This window comes from Trachypithecus francoisi, unplaced genomic scaffold (genome assembly GCF_009764315.1).
Source record: "Trachypithecus francoisi isolate TF-2019V2 unplaced genomic scaffold, Tfra_2.0 Lachesis_group2, whole genome shotgun sequence".
Classification (NCBI taxonomy): Eukaryota; Metazoa; Chordata; class Mammalia; order Primates; family Cercopithecidae; genus Trachypithecus; species Trachypithecus francoisi.
Genome location: NW_022681465.1, coordinates 150,791,187 through 150,816,112, shown reverse-complemented (window position 1 = coordinate 150,816,112; position 24,926 = coordinate 150,791,187). Strand labels below are relative to the sequence as shown.

General features: G+C 43.5%; 1 protein-coding gene and 1 pseudogene across 16 annotated transcripts in view; both read left to right on the top strand.

Moving 5' to 3' along the window:
• LOC117065702 (protocadherin gamma-C4) overlaps nt 1-24,926 on the top strand; it is a 181,706-nt gene that overhangs the window by 81,368 nt on the left and 75,412 nt on the right. Inside the window, exon 1 of one of the 16 annotated variants that reach the window (XM_033180872.1) lies at nt 664-3,655. The exons of 13 other annotated variants lie outside the window; for them this stretch is intronic. In XM_033180872.1, coding sequence (XP_033036763.1) covers nt 1,226-3,655 — 2,430 coding nt within the window. In that variant the 5' untranslated portion in view covers nt 664-1,225. Of the gene's footprint in view, nt 1-663; nt 3,656-10,494; nt 13,526-20,536; nt 20,666-24,926 lie in introns of those variants that run through there. 2 more of the 16 variants (XM_033180871.1, XM_033180884.1) reach the window with 2 other exon arrangements.
• LOC117065703 lies at nt 6,052-9,199 on the top strand (annotated as a pseudogene).

Here is a 24,926-nt window from a genome sequence, read left to right as displayed (position 1 = left end):
TTTAATCCTTTTTATATTACAATATGCCAATATATTCCAATATAGTGAAATTATTTTAAGATTCTAGATAACCTCTTCATAGAGTTCCCAAAATATAGGTCAAATATATGGTTATCATTGTTAAAACAAAAGTTTAAATTAAATGCCTCAATCTTCCTACTATTCAAAGACATTTTAAGGCCATCTACATGGGTAATCTCCGGTGACATTTTTTATGAAATAAAATACCTTTTGGTTAAAAATATAAAACACAGGTATATTTTCACGGCATGGTAATTTAATTGAAACCCTGAGTTATTCAATTTTTCTCAAGTGTTTCATTTACTCAATAAAGGAACACTTGTAAGAATTATAGTTAGGCGGCCGGGCGCAGTGGCTCAAGCCTGTAATCCCAGCACTTTGGGAGGCCGAGACGGGCGGATCACGAGGTCAGGAGATCGAGACCATCCTGGCTAACACGGTGAAACCCCGTCTCTACTAAAAAATACAAAAAACTAGCCAGGCGAGGTGGCGGGCGCCTGTAGTCCCAGCTACTCGGGAGGCTGAGGCAGGAGAATGGCGTGAACCCGGGAGGCGGAGCTTGCAGTGAGCTGAGATCCGGCCACTGCACTCCAGCCTGGGCCACAGAGCGAGACTCCGTCTCAAAAAAAAAAAAAAAAAGTTAGGCATCCTACCTGATGATTTAATCGGGACCGTGTTATTTCCACTTCCAGAAATGTCGTTCTTTTCAGTCGGTTAAAACCAATTGGAACCAACTATAACCTACAAGTTTTCGGCTCCAGTAATATTTTGAAAACTTCTCTAAAATTAAGCAAGTCCCTTTAATAATTACTCCTTTCGTGGGTGTTCTTGGTAAAGTTTTAACATCACATAATATAAGCATTGTGTATAATCGTTTTTAAGCTCTACAAATATGTGTGATTCACAAAGAGGTGAGCGTAATCATTTCTTCTGGAATTTCTTAGTCGTTGCAATAATAAAAATGGGCTCTAGGCGCCGCTGTTCACCAATCAGGGAATGGGAAGCTGCGCGCTATTGAGTCCCTCCCTCCCCCGCCTCTACCACACAAAGCAGAATGAGATGGATACTCACTGGAGACTTAGAAGTATTTTCCTGCGCTTTCTGATATATTTTGGATGCAGTCGGCCTAGGACTTCATAGATACATAAACCGATTCACAACCAACCAGCTCGAGAAATCGCGGAATATCGGCTTAGAGCCTGCCATGGCGAATCGGCTACAGCGCCTGGACCGCAGTCGGCTGGTGCTGCTGTGCATTTTCCTGGGGACGCTGCGGGGGTTCCGGGCCGGGCAGATCCGATATTCGGTGCCCGAAGAAACCGAAAAAGGCTACTTCGTGGGCAGTATCTCCAAGGACCTGGGGCTGGAGCCCCGGGAGCTGGCGAAGCGCGGAGTCCGCATCGTCTCCAGAGGGAAGACACAGCTTTTCACTGTGAATCCGCGAAGCGGCAGCTTGATCACGGCAGGCAGGATAGACCGGGAGGAGCTCTGTGAGACGGTGTCCTCCTGTTTTTTAAATATGGAACTTCTCGTGGAAGACACCTTGAAGATTTACGGAGTGGAGGTGGAAATAATCGATATTAATGATAACGCCCCCAGCTTCCAGGAAGACGAAGTGGAGATAAAAGTCAGTGAGCACGCAATTCCTGGGGCGCGATTTGCTCTTCCTAATGCTAGGGATCCAGATGTGGGCGTGAACTCCCTCCAGAGCTACCAGCTCAGCCCTAATAGTTACTTTTCCTTGCAACTGCGGGGCAGAATGGATGGGGCCAAGAATCCAGAGCTAGTACTGGAGGGAAGCCTGGACCGAGAGAAAGAGGCTGCTCACCTGCTCCTCCTCACGGCTTTAGATGGAGGCGATCCCATCCGAAAGGGCTCAGTTCCCATTCGTGTGGTGGTCCTCGATGTAAATGACCACATCCCAATGTTTACACAGTCCGTATATCGCGTGAGCGTTCCAGAAAACATCAGCTCCGGAACTCGGGTGCTGGTTGTTAATGCAACGGATCCAGACGAGGGAATCAACGGGGAAGTAAGGTATTCATTTCGGAACATGGAAAGCAAGACTTCTGAAATATTCCAATTGGATTCACAAACTGGAGAAGTTCTAGTACGGGGGTCTCTGGATTTTGAAAAATATGGATTCTATGAGATGGAAATTCAAGGCCAAGATGGTGGAGGTCTCTTTACCACCGCGATGATGTTGATCACTGTTGTGGATGTGAATGATAACGCTCCAGAAATAACTATCACCTCTTCTATTAATTCAATTCTGGAAAACTCTCCTCCAGGTACAGTCATTGCTCTTCTAAATGTGCAAGATCAAGATTCTGGAGAAAATGGTCAAATCTCCTGTCTTATTCCTAACCACCTGCCTTTTGAATTAGAAAAGACTTATGGAAATTATTACAAATTGATAACAAGCAGAGTGCTGGACAGGGAGTTGGTCCAGAGCTACAATATAACGTTGACAGCCACAGACCAGGGAAGCCCGCCTCTGTCTGCAGAAACTCGTATCTGGCTGAATGTGGCAGATGACAACGATAACCCTCCTGTTTTTCCTCACTCCTCTTACTTTGCCTATATTCCCGAAAACAACCCCAGGGGTGCCTCCATCTTCTCAGTGACTGCCCTCGACCCGGACAGCAAACAGAATGCCCTGGTCACTTACTCTCTGACGGATGACACTGTCCAGGGGGTGCCTCTGTCCTCCTATGTCTCTATTAACTCCAATACTGGTGTTCTCTATGCCCTACAATCTTTCGACTATGAGCAGTTTCGAGACTTACAACTGAGAGTGATAGCACGTGACAGCGGGGACCCGCCCCTCAGCAGCAACGTGTCGCTGAGCCTGTTCGTGCTGGATCAGAACGACAATGCGCCTGAGATCCTGTACCCCGCCCTCCCCACAGACGGCTCCACTGGCGTGGAGCTGGCGCCCCGCTCTGCAGAACCTGGCTACCTGGTGACCAAGGTGGTTGCAGTGGACAAAGATTCAGGCCAGAACGCCTGGCTGTCCTACCGCCTGCTCAAGGCCAGCGAGCCGGGACTTTTCGCGGTAGGGGAGCACACAGGCGAGGTGCGCACGGTGCGGGCCCTGCTGGACAGAGACGCGCTCAAGCAGAGCCTCGTGGTGGCTGTCCAGGACCATGGCCAGCCCCCTCTCTCGGCCACCGTCACGCTCACCGTGGCTGTGGCCGACAGCATCCCCGAAGTCCTGGCGGACCTCGGCAGCCTCGAGTCTCTGGCTAACTCTGAAACCTCAGACCTCACGCTGTACTTGGTGGTGGCGGTGGCCGCTGTCTCCTGCATCTTCCTGGTCTTTGTCATCGTGCTGCTGGCACTCAGGCTGTGGCGCTGGCATAAGTCACGCCTGCTACAGGCTTCTGAAGGCGGGCTGGCAGGTATGCCCACCTCACACTTCGTAGGCGTGGACGGGGTGCAGGCTTTCCTGCAGACCTATTCCCACGAGGTCTCTCTCATTGCGGACTCGCAGAAGAGTCACCTGATTTTCCCCCAGCCCAACTATGGGGACACACTCATCAGCCAGGAGAGCTGTGAGAAAAGCGAACCACTCTTGATAGCTGAAGACTCAGCTATCATTTTAGGCAAATGTGACCGGACAAGTAATCAGGTGAGATTTATTTCTCTGCCTCCTAATTGTTGGTGTCTTGGCACAAGTCTTTTAAGGAGATGTTTTTTGAGCCCATTATGAAAACTGTTTGGGGGGGCAGCATATATTTAGTTCATTTATATTTAGAGCAATACATGTGAGTTTTACTTTACTTTTCATAAGATTACCATAATCTTTCAGAACGTTTTTGTGAAAGTCATTTTTCAGTCCTGGCATATTTTCTTTTGATTTCAAAGGGGCCATTCAACTATGCTGGCTTGGTTTGGAGTAAGTTGAATTTTAGTATTATTTTTCTATTATCAGTGTATGAGGCTATCAATTTACTATATATAGATACAAGTTAATGATTCAAAAACACTTATTATTTCCATTTCAATTTTGCAGTGCCTTCACTGATTTGTAGTTATATTCCACCATTATTTGCTATTACTGCTAATGTTCAAATTTAGATCCTGTTGATTTAATAGCATGCTCCCTCTAGCTCTCTTTCTCATCTAACTATCTATACACATGCACACACACTTACACAAGTAAGCTTTTCTCTGAGCAATTTTATTTTGATTCTTGTTGGCTGGTAATATGTTTAGATCCTGTTGACTATTTCAACTTTGTCTCATTTCTTCATCCTATCAACACAGACATATTGACTGGCTTTTAACTACTGGATTTCCTTGGGAGATAAAATTTAGATGACATTTTTTCTTAAGCTCTAGATATATTTTCCATTACTATGGTGAAGTTGCATTGACTGTTCTGAGGAAATAATTGAATTATTGAACTGGTATTATTTCCTTTTATTCTTTTACTTTGGTGTCTGCGTTTGTATGTATGGAAGGCTTTTTAATGTAGTAAATCCATATATAGAAATGACTTGATTTTGATTCAGTGCTTCTCAAAAAGCTGTTTTCAAATGTGCTAAAGACGTCTATAGATTTATTCAAATAGAATAGTTTGTGAATATATAAATAGATGGAAGGTATTTGGACTTTAATGAAACTGATTTAGCTAGTATCCTTCTGGCTATTTTTTGTTCATTTTCAGTGTACTTGGGAGTCATAGATTCCTTCTTTCTTTCCTTTATAAAGTCTTTCTTATGGCAAATAGTACATTCAGTTCTTTTATTCAGTCCAACTTGTTACTGAAGCTTAATAGTTGCCTGACATACATGTTATCTGAAGCAATGTCTAGGAAAGTCAAATGAGGAAAAGAGACTTAGCTAGGGTTTTTCATCACAGGAATCATTTCCATAATCAATTCACTTAACACTCTCGCATCACTTCTAGGTATTTGCCCCAAATTACTTGTGTATTTATGTTCCCTTTCAAGTTTATTTTTCTCATTTAGGAATTTACCTTATGTCATTAGTTGTAAACTGACTATCTGGGGCTTGCACAAAAAATAATTTCAACTGTAGGAAAGGCAAGTCTTCCAACAGATGCCTACATTTGCCTTGAAGTCAAGAAAAATGTTGGGGTATTTTCAGCATCTAGGGATAAGATTTATACTTGTGGAATTCCAAACTGAGAAAATGGACGTAAGGCATTGTACTTTGACTGGAACTAAATAAAAAGGATATGAGGTATTTGGCTGGGAAAAGGAGATTGTTCCATATTATAAAACCTCATCTAAACTAACTGGGAGCTTGCACCGAAGATCTTGGAGAACAAAAAGGAAGCGTTGGCTTTGAAATGTGATATTAAGACGGTTATGTTGATTTGGAGGTAGTGATAAAGTTCTGTTAAGGTATAACATATAGTTCCATTAAATAGAGGATAAAAATAAAACACCCTCACATTTCATGTTATTAAATTCCTAAGGCAACCTACTAGGCTATACCTTTATATTCTCTTTATGATTAAAGTGTAAAACACTTAATAATCCTTTTCAGAAACCTCTTTTATAAGTGATAAGAAAGGTTTGGCTATCTTTATTCTGAATATGCCCTATATAGCTTTCAGTGCTCCTCCAGTTTTCTCTGATAAAACTAAGAGGAAAATTATCTGCACATCAGATTGAAAATAATACTGCATATCATTTCATAGTGGTCAAAATTTTCCCATACCACTTGGTGGGGATGTTTTCCCACATTGTTTTTGTTGTACATCAGGAGAGAAGACTTTGCCTAGTTCTTCCAATATGTGCATTGCTTCTGCTTAGAAAAAAACAAACTTGGGCCGGCGCGGTGGCTCATGCCTGTAATCCCATCACTTTGGGAGGCTGAGGTGGGTGGATCGCGAGGTCAGGAAATAGAGACCATCCTGCCTAACACGGTGAAACCCTGTCTCTACTAAAAATACAAAAAATTAGCCAGGCGTGGTGGCGGGCACCTGTAGTCCCAGCTACTGGGGAAGCTGAGGCAGGAGAATGGCCTGAACCTGGGAGGCAGAGCTTGCAGTGAGCAGGGATCATGTCACTGCACTCCAGCCTGGGCGAAAGAGCGAGACTCCATCTCAAAAAAAAAAAAAAAAGAAAGAAAAGAAAAGAAAAGAAAAAAAGAAAAAAAACGTTTAACTTCTCTTTACTGGGTTAATGACTGTTCTATAGGATCCCATCTCCAAGGAGTCTTCTTTGGTAGTAAGCACTGGAAAATAGTCACTACCAAAACTCTTAAAGTGTCTAGTTTCCTATAATTAGTCCAACACATCTGTCTAAATTCTGAATCCTATTGAATTAGCAAAGTCTTCCCGGTGCAGTTTTCTAAATAGACTCAGAGCCCCGCTGTTGGCCAATGTGCTGCAAGAGTTGGAGCCTGGGATCTACCAGGACTATATTCTGCTCAGTCACAGAAGAAAGTCGGAAAGGAAAGAGGCCAAGACTTGGGCTTTCTGCTCCCGCAAACCTGATTCCTTACGGATTGGGGTGCCCTCAAACTGGGGGTATTGGATTTTCTATGTGTGGAAGTAAATATTTTAAAAGCACTTTGTGAAACATTTTCTCTTAACGTCGGAGACTACAGCAACGCACGGGAAGGATGGGAAACAGGGTGAAGCAGAGAAGCAGGACCCAGCGGCAGCAAATACTCTTCCCTTTCCTGCTGCCTTTGTTCTGGGGGGTGCCCTCGGAGCAGATCCGCTACTCTATTCCAGAAGAAACGGTCCAGGGCTCGGTGGTGGGGAACGTTGCTGAGGACATGGAGCTGCATGTTCAGGATTTATTGACCCGAAACCTTAGAGTTAGTACAGAGGAACAGTACTTTACCATGAACACGGAGAATGGGAACATTCTTGTGAGTGACAGAATAGATCGAGAGTCACTGTGTCCTCAAAATCCTGTGTCATACCCTCAGAGATTGTAGCAGAGAATCCTCTAAATGTTTTTCACATAAATGTGATGATAGAAGATATAAATGATAATCCACCTTATTTTCCCCAAAATAGCATTGTTTTACAAATCAATGAGCTAGCAATTCCAGGCACTCAGTTTGGCCTGGAATCTGCTATAGATGAAGATGTAGGGGTCACTGTCTCCACAGTTACCAGCTCAACTCTAATGAACATTTCTCTCTGATGATGGACAAGACTGAAGGCAAGAATGCTCCAGAATTAGTGCTGGAGAAGCCCCTGGACCAGGAACGATAGAGCTCTCATCTCCTGGTCCTGAAAGCAGTGGATGGGGGTGACCCAGTCCTAACTGGCACTGCTGCAATTCAAATTGAGGTCACTGATGGCAACGATAATGCCCCAGTTTTTAGCCAGGATGTATACAAAGTCAGCCTTAGAGAGAATGTGCCCCCAGGCACCTGTGTACTAAAGGTGACAGCCACTGACCAGGATGAGGATGTCAATGCAGAGATCACCTACTCTTTCAAATCCCTACCAGATGATATTGGAAATACGTTTGTGCTAGACCATCAAAATGGGGAAAGTAAATCCAAAGACTTAATAGACTTCGAAATTTATAGCAGTTACACCATGAGCATAGAGGCAAAGGATGGTGGAGACATGACCAGCGAATGTAAAATTATACTAGAAATCCTAGATGAGAAGACAACGCCCCAGACGTGGTTTTTACTTCGGTGTCCAGTTCTGTAACTGAGGTTGCAGAACTCTGGACGGCGATCATTCTGTTCAAAACACATGATAAAGATTTGGGAGAAAATGGGGAGGTTACATGCCTCATAAACAAAAGAGTTCCTTTTAGAATCGAATCTTCCGCCAATAATTACTATAAGCTTGTAACAGATGGGACCCTGGATTGGGACCCCGGAGTACAAGGTCACCATCACTGCCACTGTCAGGGGCAAGCCTCCACTCTCATCCAGCACAAGCATCACCCTATGCATTGGTGACGTCAACGACAGTGCTCCGGTTTTCCACCAGGTCTCCTATGGGGTCCACGTGGCCGAAAACAACCCTCCTGGAGCCTCCATCACGCAAGTCAGCGCCTCTGACCTGGACCTAGGGCTGAATGGCCAAGTCTCCTGCTCCATTGTTACCAGTGACTTGGAGCTGCGGGCACCGTAGTCCTACGTGTCCGTGAGTGCACAGAGCGGGGTGGTGTTCGCACAGCGCGCCTTCGAGCAGCTGCGCGCCTTGGAGTTCAAGCTGCAGGCCCACGACCAGGGCTCGCCTGCGCTCAGTGCCAACGTGAGCCTGCGCGTGTTGGTGGGCGACCTCAATGACAATATGCGGCAGGTGCTGTACCCCGCGCTGGGGTCCGATGGTTCCGCAGTCTTCGATATGGTGCCACGCGCCGCAGAGTCTGGCTACCTGGTGACCAAGGTGGCGGCGTTGGACGCAGATTTGGGACACAAAGATTGGCTGTCCTACCACCTGCTGCAGGCCATCCAGCCCGGGCTCTTCAGCCTGGGGCTGCCCACGGGCGAGGTGCGCACTGCGCGTGCCTTGGGCTACAGTGACTCGGCCCGACAGCGCCTGCTGGTTGCTGTGCATTACGGAGGACAGCTGCCCCTCTCTGCAACCGCTACACTTCACGTAGTCTTCGCAGACAGCCTGCAGAAGGCACTGCCAGACTTCATTGACGGTCCTGTGGCCTCTGATTCCCAGGCAAAGCTGCAGATTTACTTGGTCGTGGCCTTGGCCTTGATTTCTATGCTCTTCTTCCTTGCAGTGATTTTGGCAGTCGCCTTGTCCAGCCCCTCTGACTGGGGTTGGTTTCACCCTGGCCTGTGTTCTAAGACTAGACCGGGGTTTCTCCCAACTACAATGAGGGAACTTTGCTTTATTCCTGCAATCTGTATGTTCCCTCGGATTCTAGAAAAAGAAGATTTAATTTTCTCACCGTGACACCAGAAACAGTCCCCCCACAAGATCTTTCTAATGAAGTTTCTCTGGTAGCAAGCTTCACTGAAGAGAATAACAAGATAAGCTCTAACTCTGTTGCTCCTACTCACCTGAGTTCCAATGAATGTCTTTCTTTTACAAATGGGTGTGGTTTAATTTTCAAACCAATATTTTGGCAAGAAAATCTTAAACATATTATATCTACTATTGCTTCAGGTTTGTTTGCCCACTCTTAATATTTCCTGTTCCTTTCTGTGTGGGCAAGTAACTTCATTATTAGCTTTCATGTATTTTGACCATTTTTACCTGATACTTTTCTTTTTTTTGGACAGAGTCTCGCTCTGTGGTCCAGGCTGGAGTGTAGTGGCTCACTGCAAGCTCCATCTCCCAGGTTTTGGCCATTCTCCTGCCTCAGCCTCCTGAGTAGCTGGGACTACAGGCACCCGCCACCACACCCCACTAATTTTTTGTATTTTTAGTAGAGACGGGGTTTCACCTTGTTAGCCAGGATGGTCTCGATCTTCTGACCTCATGATCCACCCGCCTTGGCCTCCCAAAGTGCCGGGATTACAGGTGTGAGCCACTGCACCGTGCCTGGAGGCATTCTTTATACACACACACACACACACACGTGAGAAGTGGGTATTATGATACTGCTGTCATTGAGATATTTTAATTGAAGGATAAATTTTTTTTCCTGGGGTGTTTCTTGGGACATCAATATTTTGAATATATAAGGCTTTTTCTTTAATCCATTAACTATAAATTTTGAGGAAAATGCATGAGAAAATGGAGAAAATGCTTTTTTTTTAAAAAAAAATTGAGATTAAGGTCTCACTATGTTGCCCAGCCTGGACTGAAACTCTTGGGCTGTGGCAATCCTCCCACCTCAATCTCCAGAGTAGCTGAGACTACAGTTGCCTGACACTGTGCCTGGCAGAGAAAAAAGCTTAAAAAAATAAGAACATGGTAATGATTTGATAATATTCAGTTATGTTTACTTGTGATTCTTATAATTCAAGAAAACTCAATTTTGCGTTTGATCTTTTCTCACAGCTACCTAAATATTTCTCCCTAATTTAAAATATAGTATTTTATTTTATGCCTAGCAAACATCCTTACAGTATAAATATTTATGCTCATGAAAGTACAATAGCCAGTTATTTCTTAGGCAGAATTTTTTTCCCTGTATTTTGATGGGCTTCCAAAAGTATTACCACTAATTCTCAGTGATTACAATTAGGTCAGTTACCCAGGAAAAGGTAAGTCTGTAATATTCTTTGGACTACCAATTTTCTTTTACTAAGTTTCCTCCACACTTAGTATTTTTGAAATACAATGTATTAATAGAATCCTGGAGTACTTCTGTTATTTCCAGTCAATGCAAGTTGGAATACTTCCACTTTATGCTAAAAATATAAATGTTTCTTTTTCACTTGGGTTCTTGTTAAGTGTGATTCTGATAATGTATACAATCACATATCTCATTTTTAGTCTTCCATATTATCATGAAAATTTGATTTTTAAGCGTTAAATTTCAACAACCTGGTAAAGTAATCCTTCCATTCAGGTTTGTTCAAGGAATCTATTTAAAAACGTTTTCCCCAAATTATAGCTGAATCAGAAAGTTTAAATTATTCTATTATATGATATGTCAAAAAAAGAGAAACTCCTCAAGAGACATCCCCCATAATAGGTGTATTGGGGGAACAGTAATCTCAAAGCAGATGCACTAAAATTATAAGATTAAAATCATTGTTTATAGAAACTTCCAATTCATTTAAAAGCTCGTTGGGAAACAAAAAAAAAAAGCTCATTGGGTGGGAAAAAAAAAAAAAAAGCTCACTGAAATTTCTTCTAAAGCGAATACTGTAGATTTCCATCCCCTTTTGAAGAACAGTAGGTGGAGCTATTTAAGATATAAAAACGAAATATCCTTTCTGGAAATTCAAGATTGTGCAGTAATTGGTTAGGACTCTGAGCGCCGCTGTTCACCAATCGGGGAGAGAAAAGCGGAGATCCTGCTCGCCTTGCACGCGCCTGAAGCACAAAGCAGATAGCTAGGAATGAACCATCTCTGGGACTATGAGGAAACAGCGGAGGAGCTCTGACTTCCAAACTGTCCCATTCTAGGGGCGAAAGAACTGCTCCTGACTTCAGTGATTAAGGGTAGAATTGAAAATAATTCTGGAGGAAGATGAGAATGATTCCTGAGCGACTGCACCGGGACTGCAAAGGTCTGGTCCTGCTGGGAATCCTCCTGGGGATTCTGTGGGAGACCAGATGCACCCAGATACGCTATTCAGTTCCGGAAGAGCTGGAGAAAGGTTCTAGGGTGGGCGACATCTCCAAGCACCTGGGGCTGGAGCCCCGGGAGCTGGCGGAGCGCGGAGTCCGTATCGTCCCCAGAGGTAGGACGCAGCTTTTCGCCCTGAACCTGCGCAGCGGCAGCTTGGTCACGGCGGGCAGGATAGACCGGGAGGAGCTCTGTATGTGGGCCATCAAGTGTCAATTAAATCTAGACATTCTGATTGAGGATAAAGTGAAAATATATGAAGTAGAAGTAGAAGTAAGGGACATTAACGACAATGCGCCTTATTTTCGTGAAAGTGAATTAGAAATAAAAATCAGTGAAAACGCAGCCACTGAGATGCGGTTCCCTCTACCCCACGCCTGGGATCCGGATATTGGGAAGAACTCTCTCCAGAGCTACGAGCTCAGCCCGAATACTCACTTCTCCCTGATCGTGCAAAATGGAGCCGACGGTAGTAAGTATCCCGAATTGGTGCTGGAACGCGCCCTGGACCGCGAAGAAAAGGCTGCTCACCACCTGGTCCTTACGGCCTCGGACGGGGGCGATCCGGTGCGCACAGGCACCGCGCGCATCCGCGTGATGGTTCTGGATGCGAATGACAACGCGCCAGCGTTTGCCCAGCCCGAGTACCGCGCGAGCGTTCCGGAGAATCTGGCCGTGGGCACTCAGCTGCTTGTAGTCAACGCTACCGACCCTGACGAAGGAGTCAATGCGGAAGTGAGGTATTCCTTCCGGTATGTGGACGACAAGGCGGCCCAAGTTTTCAAACTGGATTGTAATTCAGGGACAATATCAACAATAGGGGAGTTGGATCACGAGGAGTCAGGATTCTACCAGATGGAAGTGCAAGCAATGGATAATGCAGGATATTCTGCGCGAACCAAAGTCCTGATCACTGTTCTGGACGTGAACGACAATGCCCCAGAGGTGGTCCTCACCTCTCTCGCCAGCTCGGTTCCCGAAAACTCTCCCAGAGGGACATTAATTGCCCTTTTAAATGTAAATGACCAAGATGCTGAGGAAAACGGACAGGTGATCTGTTTCATCCAAGGAAATCTGCCCTTTAAATTAGAAAAATCTTACGGAAATTACTATAGTTTAGTCACAGACATAGTCTTGGATAGGGAACAGGTTCCTAGCTACAACATCACAGTGACCGCCACTGACCGGGGAACCCCGCCCCTATCTACGGAAACTCACATCTCGCTGAACGTGGCAGACACCAACGACAACCCGCCGGTCTTCCTTCAGGCCTCCTATTCCGCTTATATCCCAGAGAACAATCCCAGAGGAGCTTCCCTCGTCTCCGTGACCGCCCACGACCCCGACTGTGAGGAGAACGCTCAGATCACTTATTCCCTGGCTGAGGACACTGTCCAAGGGGCACCCCTATCGTCCTACGTGTCCATCAACTCCGACTCTGGGGTACTGTATGCGCTGAGCTCCTTCGACTACGAGCAGTTGCAAGACTTGCAAGTGAAAGTGATGGCGCGGGACAACGGGCACCCGCCCCTCAGCAGCAACGTGTCGTTGAGTCTGTTTGTGCTGGACCAGAACGACAATGCGCCCGAGATCCTGTACCCCGCCGTCCCCACAGATGGTTCCACTGGCGTGGAGCTGGCGCCCCGCTCCGCAGAGCCCGGCTACCTGGTGACCAAGGTGGTGGCGGTGGACAGAGACTCGGGCCAGAACGCCTGGCTGTCCTACCGCCTGCTCAAGGCCAGCGAACCGGGGCTCTTCGCGATGGGGCTGCACACGGGCGAGGTGCGCACGGCGCGAGCCCTACTGGACAGAGACGCGCTCAAGCAGAGCCTCGTGGTGGCTGTCCAGGACCACGGCCAGCCCCCTCTCTCGGCCACCGTCACGCTCACGGTGGCCGTGGCCAACAGCATCCCCAAAGTCCTGGCGGACCTCGGCAGCCTCGAGTCTCCAGTTAATTCTGAAACCTCAGACCTTACGCTGTACCTGGTGGTGGGGGTGGCCGCGGTCTCCTGCGTCTTCCTGGCCTTCATCATCGTGTTGCTGGCGCTCAGGCTGCGGCGCTGGCACAAGTCACGCCTGCTGCAGGCTTCAGGAGTCAGCTTGACAGGAGCGCCGGCGTCGCACTTTGTGGGCGTGGACGGGGTGCAGGCCTTCCTGCAGACCTATTCCCATGAGGTCTCCCTCACCTCGGACTCAAGCAAGAGTCACGCTATCTTACCCCAGCCCAACTATGCCGACACGCTCGTCAGCCAGGAGAGCGGTGGAAAAAGCGAGCCCCTTTTGCTGTCAGGTGATTCGGTATTTTCTAAAGACAGTCGTGCGTTAATTCAGGTGAGTTTATATCAAATCTTTTTTCTTTCTTTCTTTCTTTCTTTCTTTCTTTCTTTCTCTCTCTCTCTCTCTCTTTCTCTCTCTCTCTCTCTTTTCTCTCTTATCTGTCTTTTCTTTCTTGTTCTGTCGCCCACGCTGGAATGCAGCGGTAGGATCATAGCTCACTGCAGCCTCAAAATCCTAGGCTCAAGCAATTCTCCCGCCTTAGCCTCCGGTGTAACAGGGACTACAGTTGCAAGCCACAGCCTGTCTGTCTATCTGTCTGTCTATCTATCTATCTATCTATCTATCTATCTATCATCTATCTATCCATTACTTTCTTGTAGAGACAGGAGTCTCACTATGTTGACCAGGCTGATCTGGAACTTGGGCTCAGGTGAGCCTCCTGCTTCGCCCTCCCTAAGTGCTGGGATTACGGGTGTGAACCACAGTGCCCCGCCCTTATCAAATATTCTTTTCTGAGCTTGGAGAAATATATCCCTTAGCACATCTGGAATTTATAAAGCAGACATCAATAAATTTATATATATGTGACAGACACCAACAACAATCCAGTCACCTGCCCTCATACCTTGTTTATGTACATATATTTTACATGATAGATATAATTTATTAACAATTTGTAACATTAATACTCTATATCATTTTCTAGCTTAATTTATCAGTGGTAATGCTCTTTTCCCACTTTTAATTTTTTTTCCCATTGACCATGCAGCAGTTTTGTGTAGAGCATCTGATAACAACTGATCTGTTTATCTAGAGGGGAGAAATCTAATTCAATGGAAAATATAAATAAAATTTTAGTGAACTTTTATAAATAGAGTGGCTTTTAACTACACTTGAGATTGCTAGCAAATTCATAAAGTGAATTTAGTTTCTTTCAAAGTGCAGTAATTCTTTCTGGCCATTAGGGATATGTCCATTTATACTTTCTCAGTATCCCAAGTCATTTCATGGTTTTAAATCATTTATGAACTTCCAAATATAGTGAATTTATTTCTTCTGCATTTAAAATTTTATCACTTAAATATACAATATCCTGTATTGCCATGACAAAAAACAGTAAAGACTATTTTTCACTTCTGTTATGCATTTCATTAATACAATATCTGTGTGTGTTTCCAAGTTAGACATTTCTTTTGCCCATTTCCTACATTAATGATATTAATGATGACTTTGTGGAATATTCAGAATTAACAAAATGTGCCTTGAGTACTTTTTTAATACTGGGGCAAATTTGCAGTTAATTTCTCCTGCTTTCTACATTAAATTCCCCATAACTATTACAACTAAAGGAAAATTTCTGAAACGTGCACAGATTCTAAGTGTTTTCTGAGAACTTTTTGCTTTTTTTTTTTTTTTTTTGAGACGGAGTCTCGCTCTGTCGCTGGGGCTGGAGTGCAGTGGCCGGATCTCAGCTCACTGCAAGCTCCGCCTCCCGGGTTTACGCCATTCTCCTGCCTCAGCCTCCCGAGTAGCTGGGACTACAGGCGCTCGCCACCTCGCCCGGCTAGATTTTTGTATTTTTTAGTAGAGACGGGGTTTCACCGTGTTAGCCAGGATGGTCTCGATCTCCTGACCTCGTGATCCGCCCGTCTCGGCCTCCCAAAGTGCTGGGATTACAGGCTTGAGCCACCGCGCCCGGCCACTTTTTGCTTATTGTAGAAGTATTTACAGATACTGAATGCTAAAGTGTATTACTCTTTGAAGAGCATTGCCTGATTTCTTTTGGTGAATTCTGTAAAGGTGTAAGGAAACATAACATCCCAATTATTTTTTCTTTCTTCTTTGTTTGCTGCCTGTCTACCGTGAAACATACAATAGTTAAAACTCAGAAAAGAGATTGGATACCACTTAGAGAATGAAAGACATCCAAAGGCTCTAAAATGAGGCAGTTGCTGCTTCTGAGACCAAAAAAGGGGACAAAGTATAGAGTCTGTGGTTCTACTTGTGTGATTTTTTTGAAAGAAAGTATTTGAATTTATCTAAACATTCTAAATTTGTATTTACATTAGTTTTCAAATAAAATTTAGTAAGTACAGTGTTCTATAGGTAATATTGAGAGAAATAGAGGACAATGAACCCTCCCTTCTCCATCGTCTTGTAGGAACTACCAAAATGTTTATCACATGGACAGTTCTCATATGTAGTCAAATAGAAAGAAAGATATAATAGGAAAACAAATGATTTGGGAAGCTAAGCTAACGTGGTCTAATTATTCTGACCTCTGTTCACCTAACTTGATTTAGGAACAAATCATTGAGAATTAGAGCATAATAGTCAAGACCTTTAGACGATATCTCAAATATCAGTGATTTCAATCAACTATGTTTCCAGTTTGAGCTGAATAGACTGTATTAAATATTTGTTGAATGAATGGATAAACAAGTAATGTACTCTGGGGATTACCTGATACCAGGATTTTGAATTTTCAGATATATCGTAGAAGGACAGCAGCTTTGCAATTAGCTAACTTCTTAACTGTGTCACCTTTAGAAAGTTATTTAATCTCTTTGAGCTTCAGCAAAGTAGGAATAATCATACCTAATTTGAAAGGTCCTGGCGATGGCTAGAGCTAACAAAAATCATCTGATTCACAGCATGCAATTAGTTAACAGTAGCCATTTTTAGTGGTTGACAAAAAAAAAAAAAAAGGATTTATATTTTCAATGCCAGCACACTCGATGCCCTGTTGGGAAAAGTAATAATGATTTTTGTGCTTCTCCATGTGGTACAATGGAATGACTTGTGGATGGAAATAAAACTATTCTAAAATTTTTGTGAAAGCTGGTTTAATAATCTTAAGTGCCTAGGTACATTCTTGATTGAGAAGCCACAGTTTTAGGCCATAAAAGCTGGGGGAAAGATTTTTGTATAAGACAATTCTGTGAGTGTTACTTTTTCTTTGTCTGAACCATAGTGAAATCTAAACAAGGATCCTATGAAACTTATTTTAAAGAAGCAGTTTACTTCAATGGGATCTTAGATAATTTCACCAGAAAATTGATCACCAAAACCTGAAGGCTAGTGATCATTATTTGGTTTAGGCCATATAAGAACTGAAACTAATGGCTTAGTTTTAGGATTTTTAGGACACTTGTTGATAATATAGGATTGGTAATTAAGATATGTGTTGATTGTTTTCTGAGACTAACTGGGCAATGGGTTTGGATGTGTTTACATTTCTTCTGATTCCAGTCATAAAATTATGTCAAGGACTTTTCTTGTCTTCTTATGTGTATGACAGGTGGATATGTATCCACTTCATCTAATAAGTTAAAGCGTTCAGCTATAATTTAAAATTTTTAGCTTCACTGTTTTATAGAACCTAAAGCAAACACATAGTTTGCAAACAAAACACATAGCAACACATAGTTTCGAAGGGATGTTGATCAAACTGAGGCTAAATCTCAAGAAAGAGACACAGTTACTCTCTAATACTACACTCTGAGTTTTCACTTTTTTTTTTTTTTTTTTTGAGACCGAGTCTTGATCTGTCACCAAGCTGGAGTGCAGTGGCACTATCTCAGCTCACTGCAACTTCTGCCTCCCAGGTTCAAGTGATTCTCCTGCCTCAGCCTCCTGAGTAGCTGAAACTACAGGCGTGCCACTACACCCAGCTAATTTTTGTATTTTTAGTAGAGATGGGGTTGGCGAGAATGGTCTCGATCTCTTGACCTTGTGATCCACCCACCTCGGCCTCCCAAATAGCTGAGATTACAGATGTGAGCCACCGTGCCCGGCCACTTTGAGTTCACTTTTAAGAAATCATACTTAATGGAAAATTACCAATAACAGGGCATACTGTTTAGGACGCATTCCTAAAATATTGATGGCAAAAGATAGCCAGCCTTTGGCAAAGCTAATTGGAAAAAATATTTTATAAAGGCTGAGACTTCTGGATAGCATATGGTAAGGGCTCTGGTTCAGGAAAATGTTTTTAAAAAACTGTCATTGAAGAGACCATAGAATCAAACAAAATAGTTTAATCTGTATGTAAAAGAAGTTAGTACCACCATAATTTTTATTAGACATGTCATATAAGGATCTACTCTGTGTACTGTCATTGAGGGCAGATATAATTTCTTAGTTCATCATTAGCTCTCTGAAGTATTTCACACAGTAGTTTGTACACCTTCTAAGTACTCAATGCAATGCTTGAGTTTAATTATTGGAAAGTGGTCTCAGAGAAAAAAAGAATCATAGTGCAAAACCAATTATTTTACATAGGCTTTTCCTCTATATCTAAACCCTAATAAAAGGCAGCTGTCTGACTTACCTTTTTTTTGGAGGGGGGGAGGGCGGGAGGATGGAGTCCCACTCTGTCGCCCAAGCTGGAGTGCAAGTGGTGCGATCTCAGCTCACTGCAACCTCTGCCTCCCGGGTTCAAGCGATTCTCCTGCCTCAGCCTCTCCAGTAGCTGGGATTACAGGCGCCCGCCACCATGCCCGACTAATTTTTAAAAATATTTTTAGTAGGCCGGGCACGGTGGCTCACGCCTGTAATCCCAGCATTTTGGGAGGCCTAGGCAAGCGGATCATGAGGTCAGGAGATCAAGACCATCCTGGCTAACATGGTGAAACCCCGTCTCTACTAAAAATATAAAACGAAAATTAGCCGGGCGTCCTGGCGGGTGCCTGGGCGGCTGAGGCAGGAGAATGGCGTGAACCCGGGAGGCGGAGTTGCAGTGAGCAGAGATCGCACCACTGCACTCCAGCCTGGGCGACAGAGCCAGACTCGTCCCCCCAAAAAAAAACATTTTAGTAGAGACAGGGTTTCGCCAAGTTGGCCAGGCTGCTCTTGAACTCTTGACCTCAGGTGATCTGCCTGCCTCGGCCTCCCAAAGTGCTGGGATTACAGGCATGAGCCACTGCATCCTGCCAACTGTCTGACTTATCTTAAAAGGCTAAGGACCTGGTTTGTTTGTCAAATTTTGAAAATAGATGCCTCAGTTCATAAGATTTCCATATTGTGTGGCAGGCGCCTGTTATCCCAGCTACTCGGGAAGCTGAGGCAGGAGAATCACTTGCACCTGGGAGACGGAGGTTACAGTGAGCTGAGATCATGCCACTGCACTCCAGCCTGGGCGACACAGTGAAGACTCTGACCGAAAAAACAAAAAAAAAATCCATATTGTGAAACCTCTTAGAAGCTTCCTATATAATTTCAGCTGAAGATTCAGCCAACAATTCATTCTGAGACTGTGTTCCATGGAAAAAGTAAAGCCCAGGCATGGAGGTGGGAATAGAAAGAGAGATTCTCAGCCTACAAATACTCAAACGTCAAGAAGAAATAAAAATAAGTCATCACTTTGACTTCATGTGCTGACATCACTGAGGTTATAAATTCCCAGGAATATTTTATTGCAGGAGCAAGACTGCACTACTGCCTTTCAGCTTGCAAGTTCCAGTGAGAAACGTCTTTCTATCTGCTCTCAACTAACTTTACAGAACGCTGTCCTCTCATTTCTTCAGGCTACGGTTCTAGAGTAGGGACTCAGAGTGCCACTGTTGGCCAGTGTGGAAACAGAGATAGATGAGCCGATCCCCAAACATTCCCGCTTGGTGCCTTTTCTAATTTCATGGAATGCAAATCCAAGAGCAGACCCACAACATTCCTATTATGGCTCCTAGTTCTACAAATTATAAGCAGGAATGGAATGGCAATGAGTTCAGCTCCTTCTTGGCTGGAGACTCTATAATCCAAGAATAGTTTGAAAAGGGGCTTATCTGGGCTGGAGCAGCAGCAATTTTAACTGTGGAAGATATGGGTAATGGTGATGGACTAACAGGCTGGGTAGAACCAAGGCAACTAATGCTTCCTTTCCTGCTTTTTCTGTCCTGCTGGGCATTCTCTATGCAGATCCATTATTCAGTCCCAGAGGAGCTGGCCAAGAGTTTGGTGGTGGGAAACCTTGCCAAGGATCTGGAACTCAGTGTCCAGGACATGCCCACTTGAAAGCTTTGGGTTAATACTGAGAAATAATATTTCATTCTAAGTGGAGAAAGTGGAGACTTACTTGTGAGTGACTGAATGGATCAGGATCAGATATGCCCCCTAGTTATAGCTTGGACCGTAAAGCTTTGGAATAGTTGAAGGCTGGGTGCAATGGCTGGGTGCAATGGGATTACACCTGTAATCTCAGCATTTTGGGAGGCCGAGGCAGGCATATCACGAGGTCAGGAGTTCGAGACCAGCCTGACCAACATGGTGAGACCCCGTCTCTACTAAAAATACAAAAATTACCGGACATGGTGGTGCATGCCTATAATCCCAGCTACGATTTTTACTTCTAATTCCACAATGATTCCCAAAGATTCTGCACCTTGGACAGTAATCACTGTCCAAGATTTAAATCACAAGATCTTTAAATGACAAGATCTGAATTCAGGAGGAAACGAGGTCCCATGTCTGATACAAGAAAATGCACCTTGAGAAAAATCTTCCTGCAATAATTAACTACGCACTTGTAACAAATGGGGCCATGGGCCAGGAACAGACTCAAGGTATAACATCAGTATCACTGCCACTGACCGAGGCAAGCCAACCCTCTTCTCCAGAACAAGCCTCACCCTCTCATTGGCGATGTCAACGACAATGCTCTGGTTTTCTATAAGGCCTCCTACGTCGTCCACGTGGCCAAGAACAATCTTCCCAAAGCCTCCATAGTATGCAAGTAGACACCTCCAACCTAGACTTGGGACCCAACAGCCAAGTCCCCTATTCGATCCTGGCCAGTGACCTGGAGCCACAGGCACTGTGGTCCTAGGTGTCCATGAGCACACAGCTCACCTTCGACCAAGAGCAGCTGCGAGCCTTCAAGCTCACGCTGCAGGCCCGTGACCAGGACTAGCTCGCGCCCGGCGCCAGTATGAGCCTGTGCGTGTTGGTGGACAACCTCAATGACAACGCACCGCGGGTGCTGTACCCCAGCTCTGGAGCGCAATGGCTTTGCGCTCTTGGATATGGTACTGCACGCCGCCGAGCCTGGCTATCTGATCACCAAGGTGGTGGTGGTAGACGCAGATGCGAGACACAATGCGTGGCTGTCCTACCACGTGCTGCAGGCCAGCGAGCCAAGGCTCTTCAGCCTGGAATGCGCACCGACGAGGTGCGGACAGCTCACGCGTTGGGCCACAGGTAAGCGACTCACCAGCGCCTACTGGTCGCGGTGCACTGCGGTGGACAGCCGCTCCTCTCGCCACCGCCACATCACCACCACCACTGCCCCTCTTCGCCGACAGCCTGCAGGAGGCTCTGCCAGACCTCAGCAATCACTCTGCAAAGTTACGTCCTAAATCTAAAAGTAATTTCTATCAGGTGATTGCCTTAGCTTTAATTTCCTTTTTATTCTTCCTGATTGCATTGTTTGTGCTGGTTTCGAAGTGCCAAACACCCCAAAATGATCCTGTCTTTGAGTCTTTCCCACGGATGTCTATCCCGCGCTAAGCTCCAGGTTTCTGGGTAACTGTAGCTCTATGATAGACGCCATATTCCTACCAGGTGTGTGCTGCTTCTACGAATCCAGGGCTGAGTGAACTTCTTTTTGGAACCCCTACCCCTCAGGACTCAGTAGCAACTTCACTGCAGAAAGCACGTTGCGGAAGGGGATGATTGTGATTATTCTAACTGCTTGGGCAGAATCCACTCTCCAAGGTGAAAAGTTCTTGATGAAACTCAGTTCAGTCACAAGCAGGTTTTCTTCTAGCATTAAATATTTTCAGAGATCTCAGTAAAAAGCATTTCTAGCAGCAAGACCAAAGGCCTAAGATGAGAAATACTTGGCATGGTGAGCTTGAGGGACAGTAGTCAGGCAGACAAGAGTATCAGGCATGCCAGAGCGTTTGGGGCCTGTAGGTAGGGAACATGTTTTGATTTTATATATTTATATGTGTTTGATTATATTTTATAATTTTACTTTTGATATTCAAATTGTACTGATCCAAATATAAGGAAGGGACAAATCTTGGTCATTGTAGTATGAGAGATTTAAATTTACAACTCAGAATCCCTGTTTATCACTTCTCCTTCAGCACACAACTGTTTCATGTTCTATTTAAGAAACTTCCTCTCACTGCAAAAAGACATTCTGGCTGATAAAGTTAGCCTATAATTTCAGTAAATCTAAGAATATGACTAATGGAAGTTGCCAGACCTAAACTTTGAAAATTATTGTTCCACTGAAGAGTGTCTTATGACTGAGTGTTCCAGTCTCCTTCTCAAGCTGAACTTTGCTCTTCAAACCAGATTAAGAACACTGTCATAAGTTATACTGCATTTTGTTTTCCTACCCATGTCCACTGCATCAATCTCTATAGTACAAAGAGCTTGTCTCACCAGATGCAACTGTAATCTCAGCACTTTGGGGGGCCAAGGTGGGATCACTTGAGCCCAGGAGTTTGAGACCAGCCTGGACAGCATGGAAAAACCCATGTCTACAAAAAAATACAAAAATTAACAAGGTGTAGTGGTCCATGCCTGTGGTCTCAGCTACTTGGGAGGCTGAGGTGTGAGGATCACCTGAGTCTGGGGAGGTTGAGGCTGCAGTGAGCTGTGATTGCGCTCCTATACTCCAGTCTGGGTGACAGAATTAGACCCTGTCCCCAAACAAACAAAGAGCTTCTCTCCTTATGACTTATTTAAAGCCTGGGAAATTGTTCCAATTCAAATGCTTTAAATGGATTTGAGCTAAAATAGAATGTTGTATATGGAATGTTCTTATAATCAGGTGATTGTACAAATTGATCCAGATAATGTTAGCATAGCATTTTACTGAACTAGTAGTTTACAAACACTTCAAAAATTATAGAATAACATTTGTATATAAAATTCCCCCATCAGTGAATTGGAATCTTACAATATAAAATATTACCAAAAAGACAAAAAAAGTGAAAAGGAAACAATTATCTTTGGAAAACATGATTAGGTAAAATGGGTAATATGGAAAGTCTGAAAACAGTGAAAAAATTACTGGTAAGTCAAGAGAAAAGGAATATCAGTAGGAAAATGCATAAAAGTGTGTCCGACTATTCATAGCAGGATTGCTATGGGTTCTGTGGTCCATCTAAGCTATGTTAATTTTATTTTAAATGCTACCTGGGTATTGGCCTCTGAAAGGAATTCAGTGAATCAGATAATTTGGCATCTTCAATCTAGATTCTGATGCTCACCTGAAAAGTCTGCTAAGGATTGGAAACCAAGAAAAGTGAAGCATCTCAACAGATATGTGTCACTTGTGCATACTGGATTTATATTGTGTAATACTTTGCTCTAGCAGTATAGTAGGTGAGACAGTGACTGTGTCTAGTGAGCAAAAGGCACTTATTTGACACTTTTGACTCTTCCTTTCTACTTACCTTATTTAAAATTGATTTTTGCATGTGGCATGAGGCACTAATTCATTGAGGTAGGGGTTGAAATTCTTTATTTCCCATTTTTTCAATACCATTTATTAAAAAGATTTTCCTCTTTCTGTTGAATTGGCTTGGTGCCTTTGTTGAAAGTCATTTCACTGATATATGTAGTTCTATTTCTATATTCTTGATCATGTTTCATTTGTCTATTCTTTTACTAATAGCACACTGTCTCAATTACTGTAGCTTTATAGTAAGTCTTGCTACAAAGTCTTACTACAGGACAAAACCTGTAGGGATTTTTGAATGGGATGGCATTGAATCTATAGCTTTATCGGGGAAAGAGGGAAGGAGGGAGGAGGCTCATCTTAACAATATTGACACTTCCAATCCATGAACATGGTATATATTTCCATTTAATTCGGTCTTCTTTAATTTCTCTCAGCTATGTTGTATAGTTTTCAGTGTAGAGAGGTCATGTATATCTTTCATTAAATTGTCCCTACATATTTGATGTTTTTGAATGTTATTGTAAATAGTATTTTTAAAATTGCATTTTCTAATTGTTCATTTCTAGTTTACAGAAAAACTAAAAACTATTGTCTTTATGTATTCTATATGCTTTTAAAAATGAAGAAGTGTGAGGTGCTCTATTCTGCTCTATTCTTACACTATGTTGTGTGAGACTATAAGTTGAAACCACTCTGCATAAGTTCAGGCTTCCATTCTCTTCAGTTTGTAGGTTGAGAAAACCCATCCAGAAACAGTAAACATTGGTGTCTGCCCAAGTCTGGTCCTGGGTGGTTCATTCTTTCATTTACATAACAAATATTTATTAACTTCCTGCTATATGCAAGGCACTGACCTATGGACTAAGGATGCAGCAATGAACAAGGCATATATGATTCCTGAATTAATGGGCCCCATTCTAATACATGGTATTTTACAGGTCTGATAAAAGCCAATAAGGAGAAATACAAAAGCACTAAGAGAAAGCTTATAGTAGGGAAGCTTGGACTAATCTGAAGGTCAAGGAAGGCTTTCTTTTTTTCAGAAAGTGATATTTAGAGAGATGAATAGATGAGTAGGATAAGTAGAAGTCATCTAGGTAACAAGGAGAGTAAAAAAGAAATTGTCAGGCAGAGGAAATAGCATGTGTAAAGATCTTTTAAAAAAATAAAATAAAAGGTGTGACTCAAGCAATTGAAAAGAGCTAGGGAGGCTAGAAATAGAAAATAAACAGATGAGACTAATAAGGCAGGGAGAGCCTTGTAAATCACACTTAAAATTCTGGATTTTGTTCTAAATACCCATGTACTTAGGAGCTATTAAAACATTTTAAACAAGGCAGTGACAAGATATTTGAATTATTAAGCTTACTCTGGCTGCTATATGGAGAATTGATTTATGAGGATTATAAATAGAAATAGGAAGACAAGATAAGAGACTATGGCATTATTCCCGGTAAGAAATGGAAGAAAAGATGACTCGGATTAAAGGGGAGGCAGTGGATGTAGAAATAAATGGGTGAATTGTAGATATATTTAGGAAATGGGTTCAATAAGACAATAATGGAATAGGTGGAATATAAATTTCATGAGGGCAGGGGGTGTTTTGTTTATTATTATATTCCTGGGTGTCTGAAAAGATTGTTGTCTTGCCTGGCAAGTGGTAGATCTTCAGTTAAATATTATTAACTGAATAAATACAATGGATAAATGGGGAGCAGGGATTAAGAGTGATTTCTGGGTTTCCACATTAAGGAACTGGATGGACAAAGCTACCATTTGGTGAGAATGGAAGACTACAGAATGGTAGATTTAAGAGAAATCAAGAGTTGAGTTCCAGGCATGTTCATTTGAAGGATCTGAGAAACAGTGCAGATATTCAGTGTGTGGTTAGACATATGGTCATCATTATTTTATTTTATTTTATTTTATTTTTTTGAGATGGAGTTTCGCTGTATCACCCAGGCTGGAGTGCAGTGGTGCTATTTCGGCTCACTGCAATCTCTGCCTGCCAGGTTCAAGCCATTCTTCTGCCTCAGC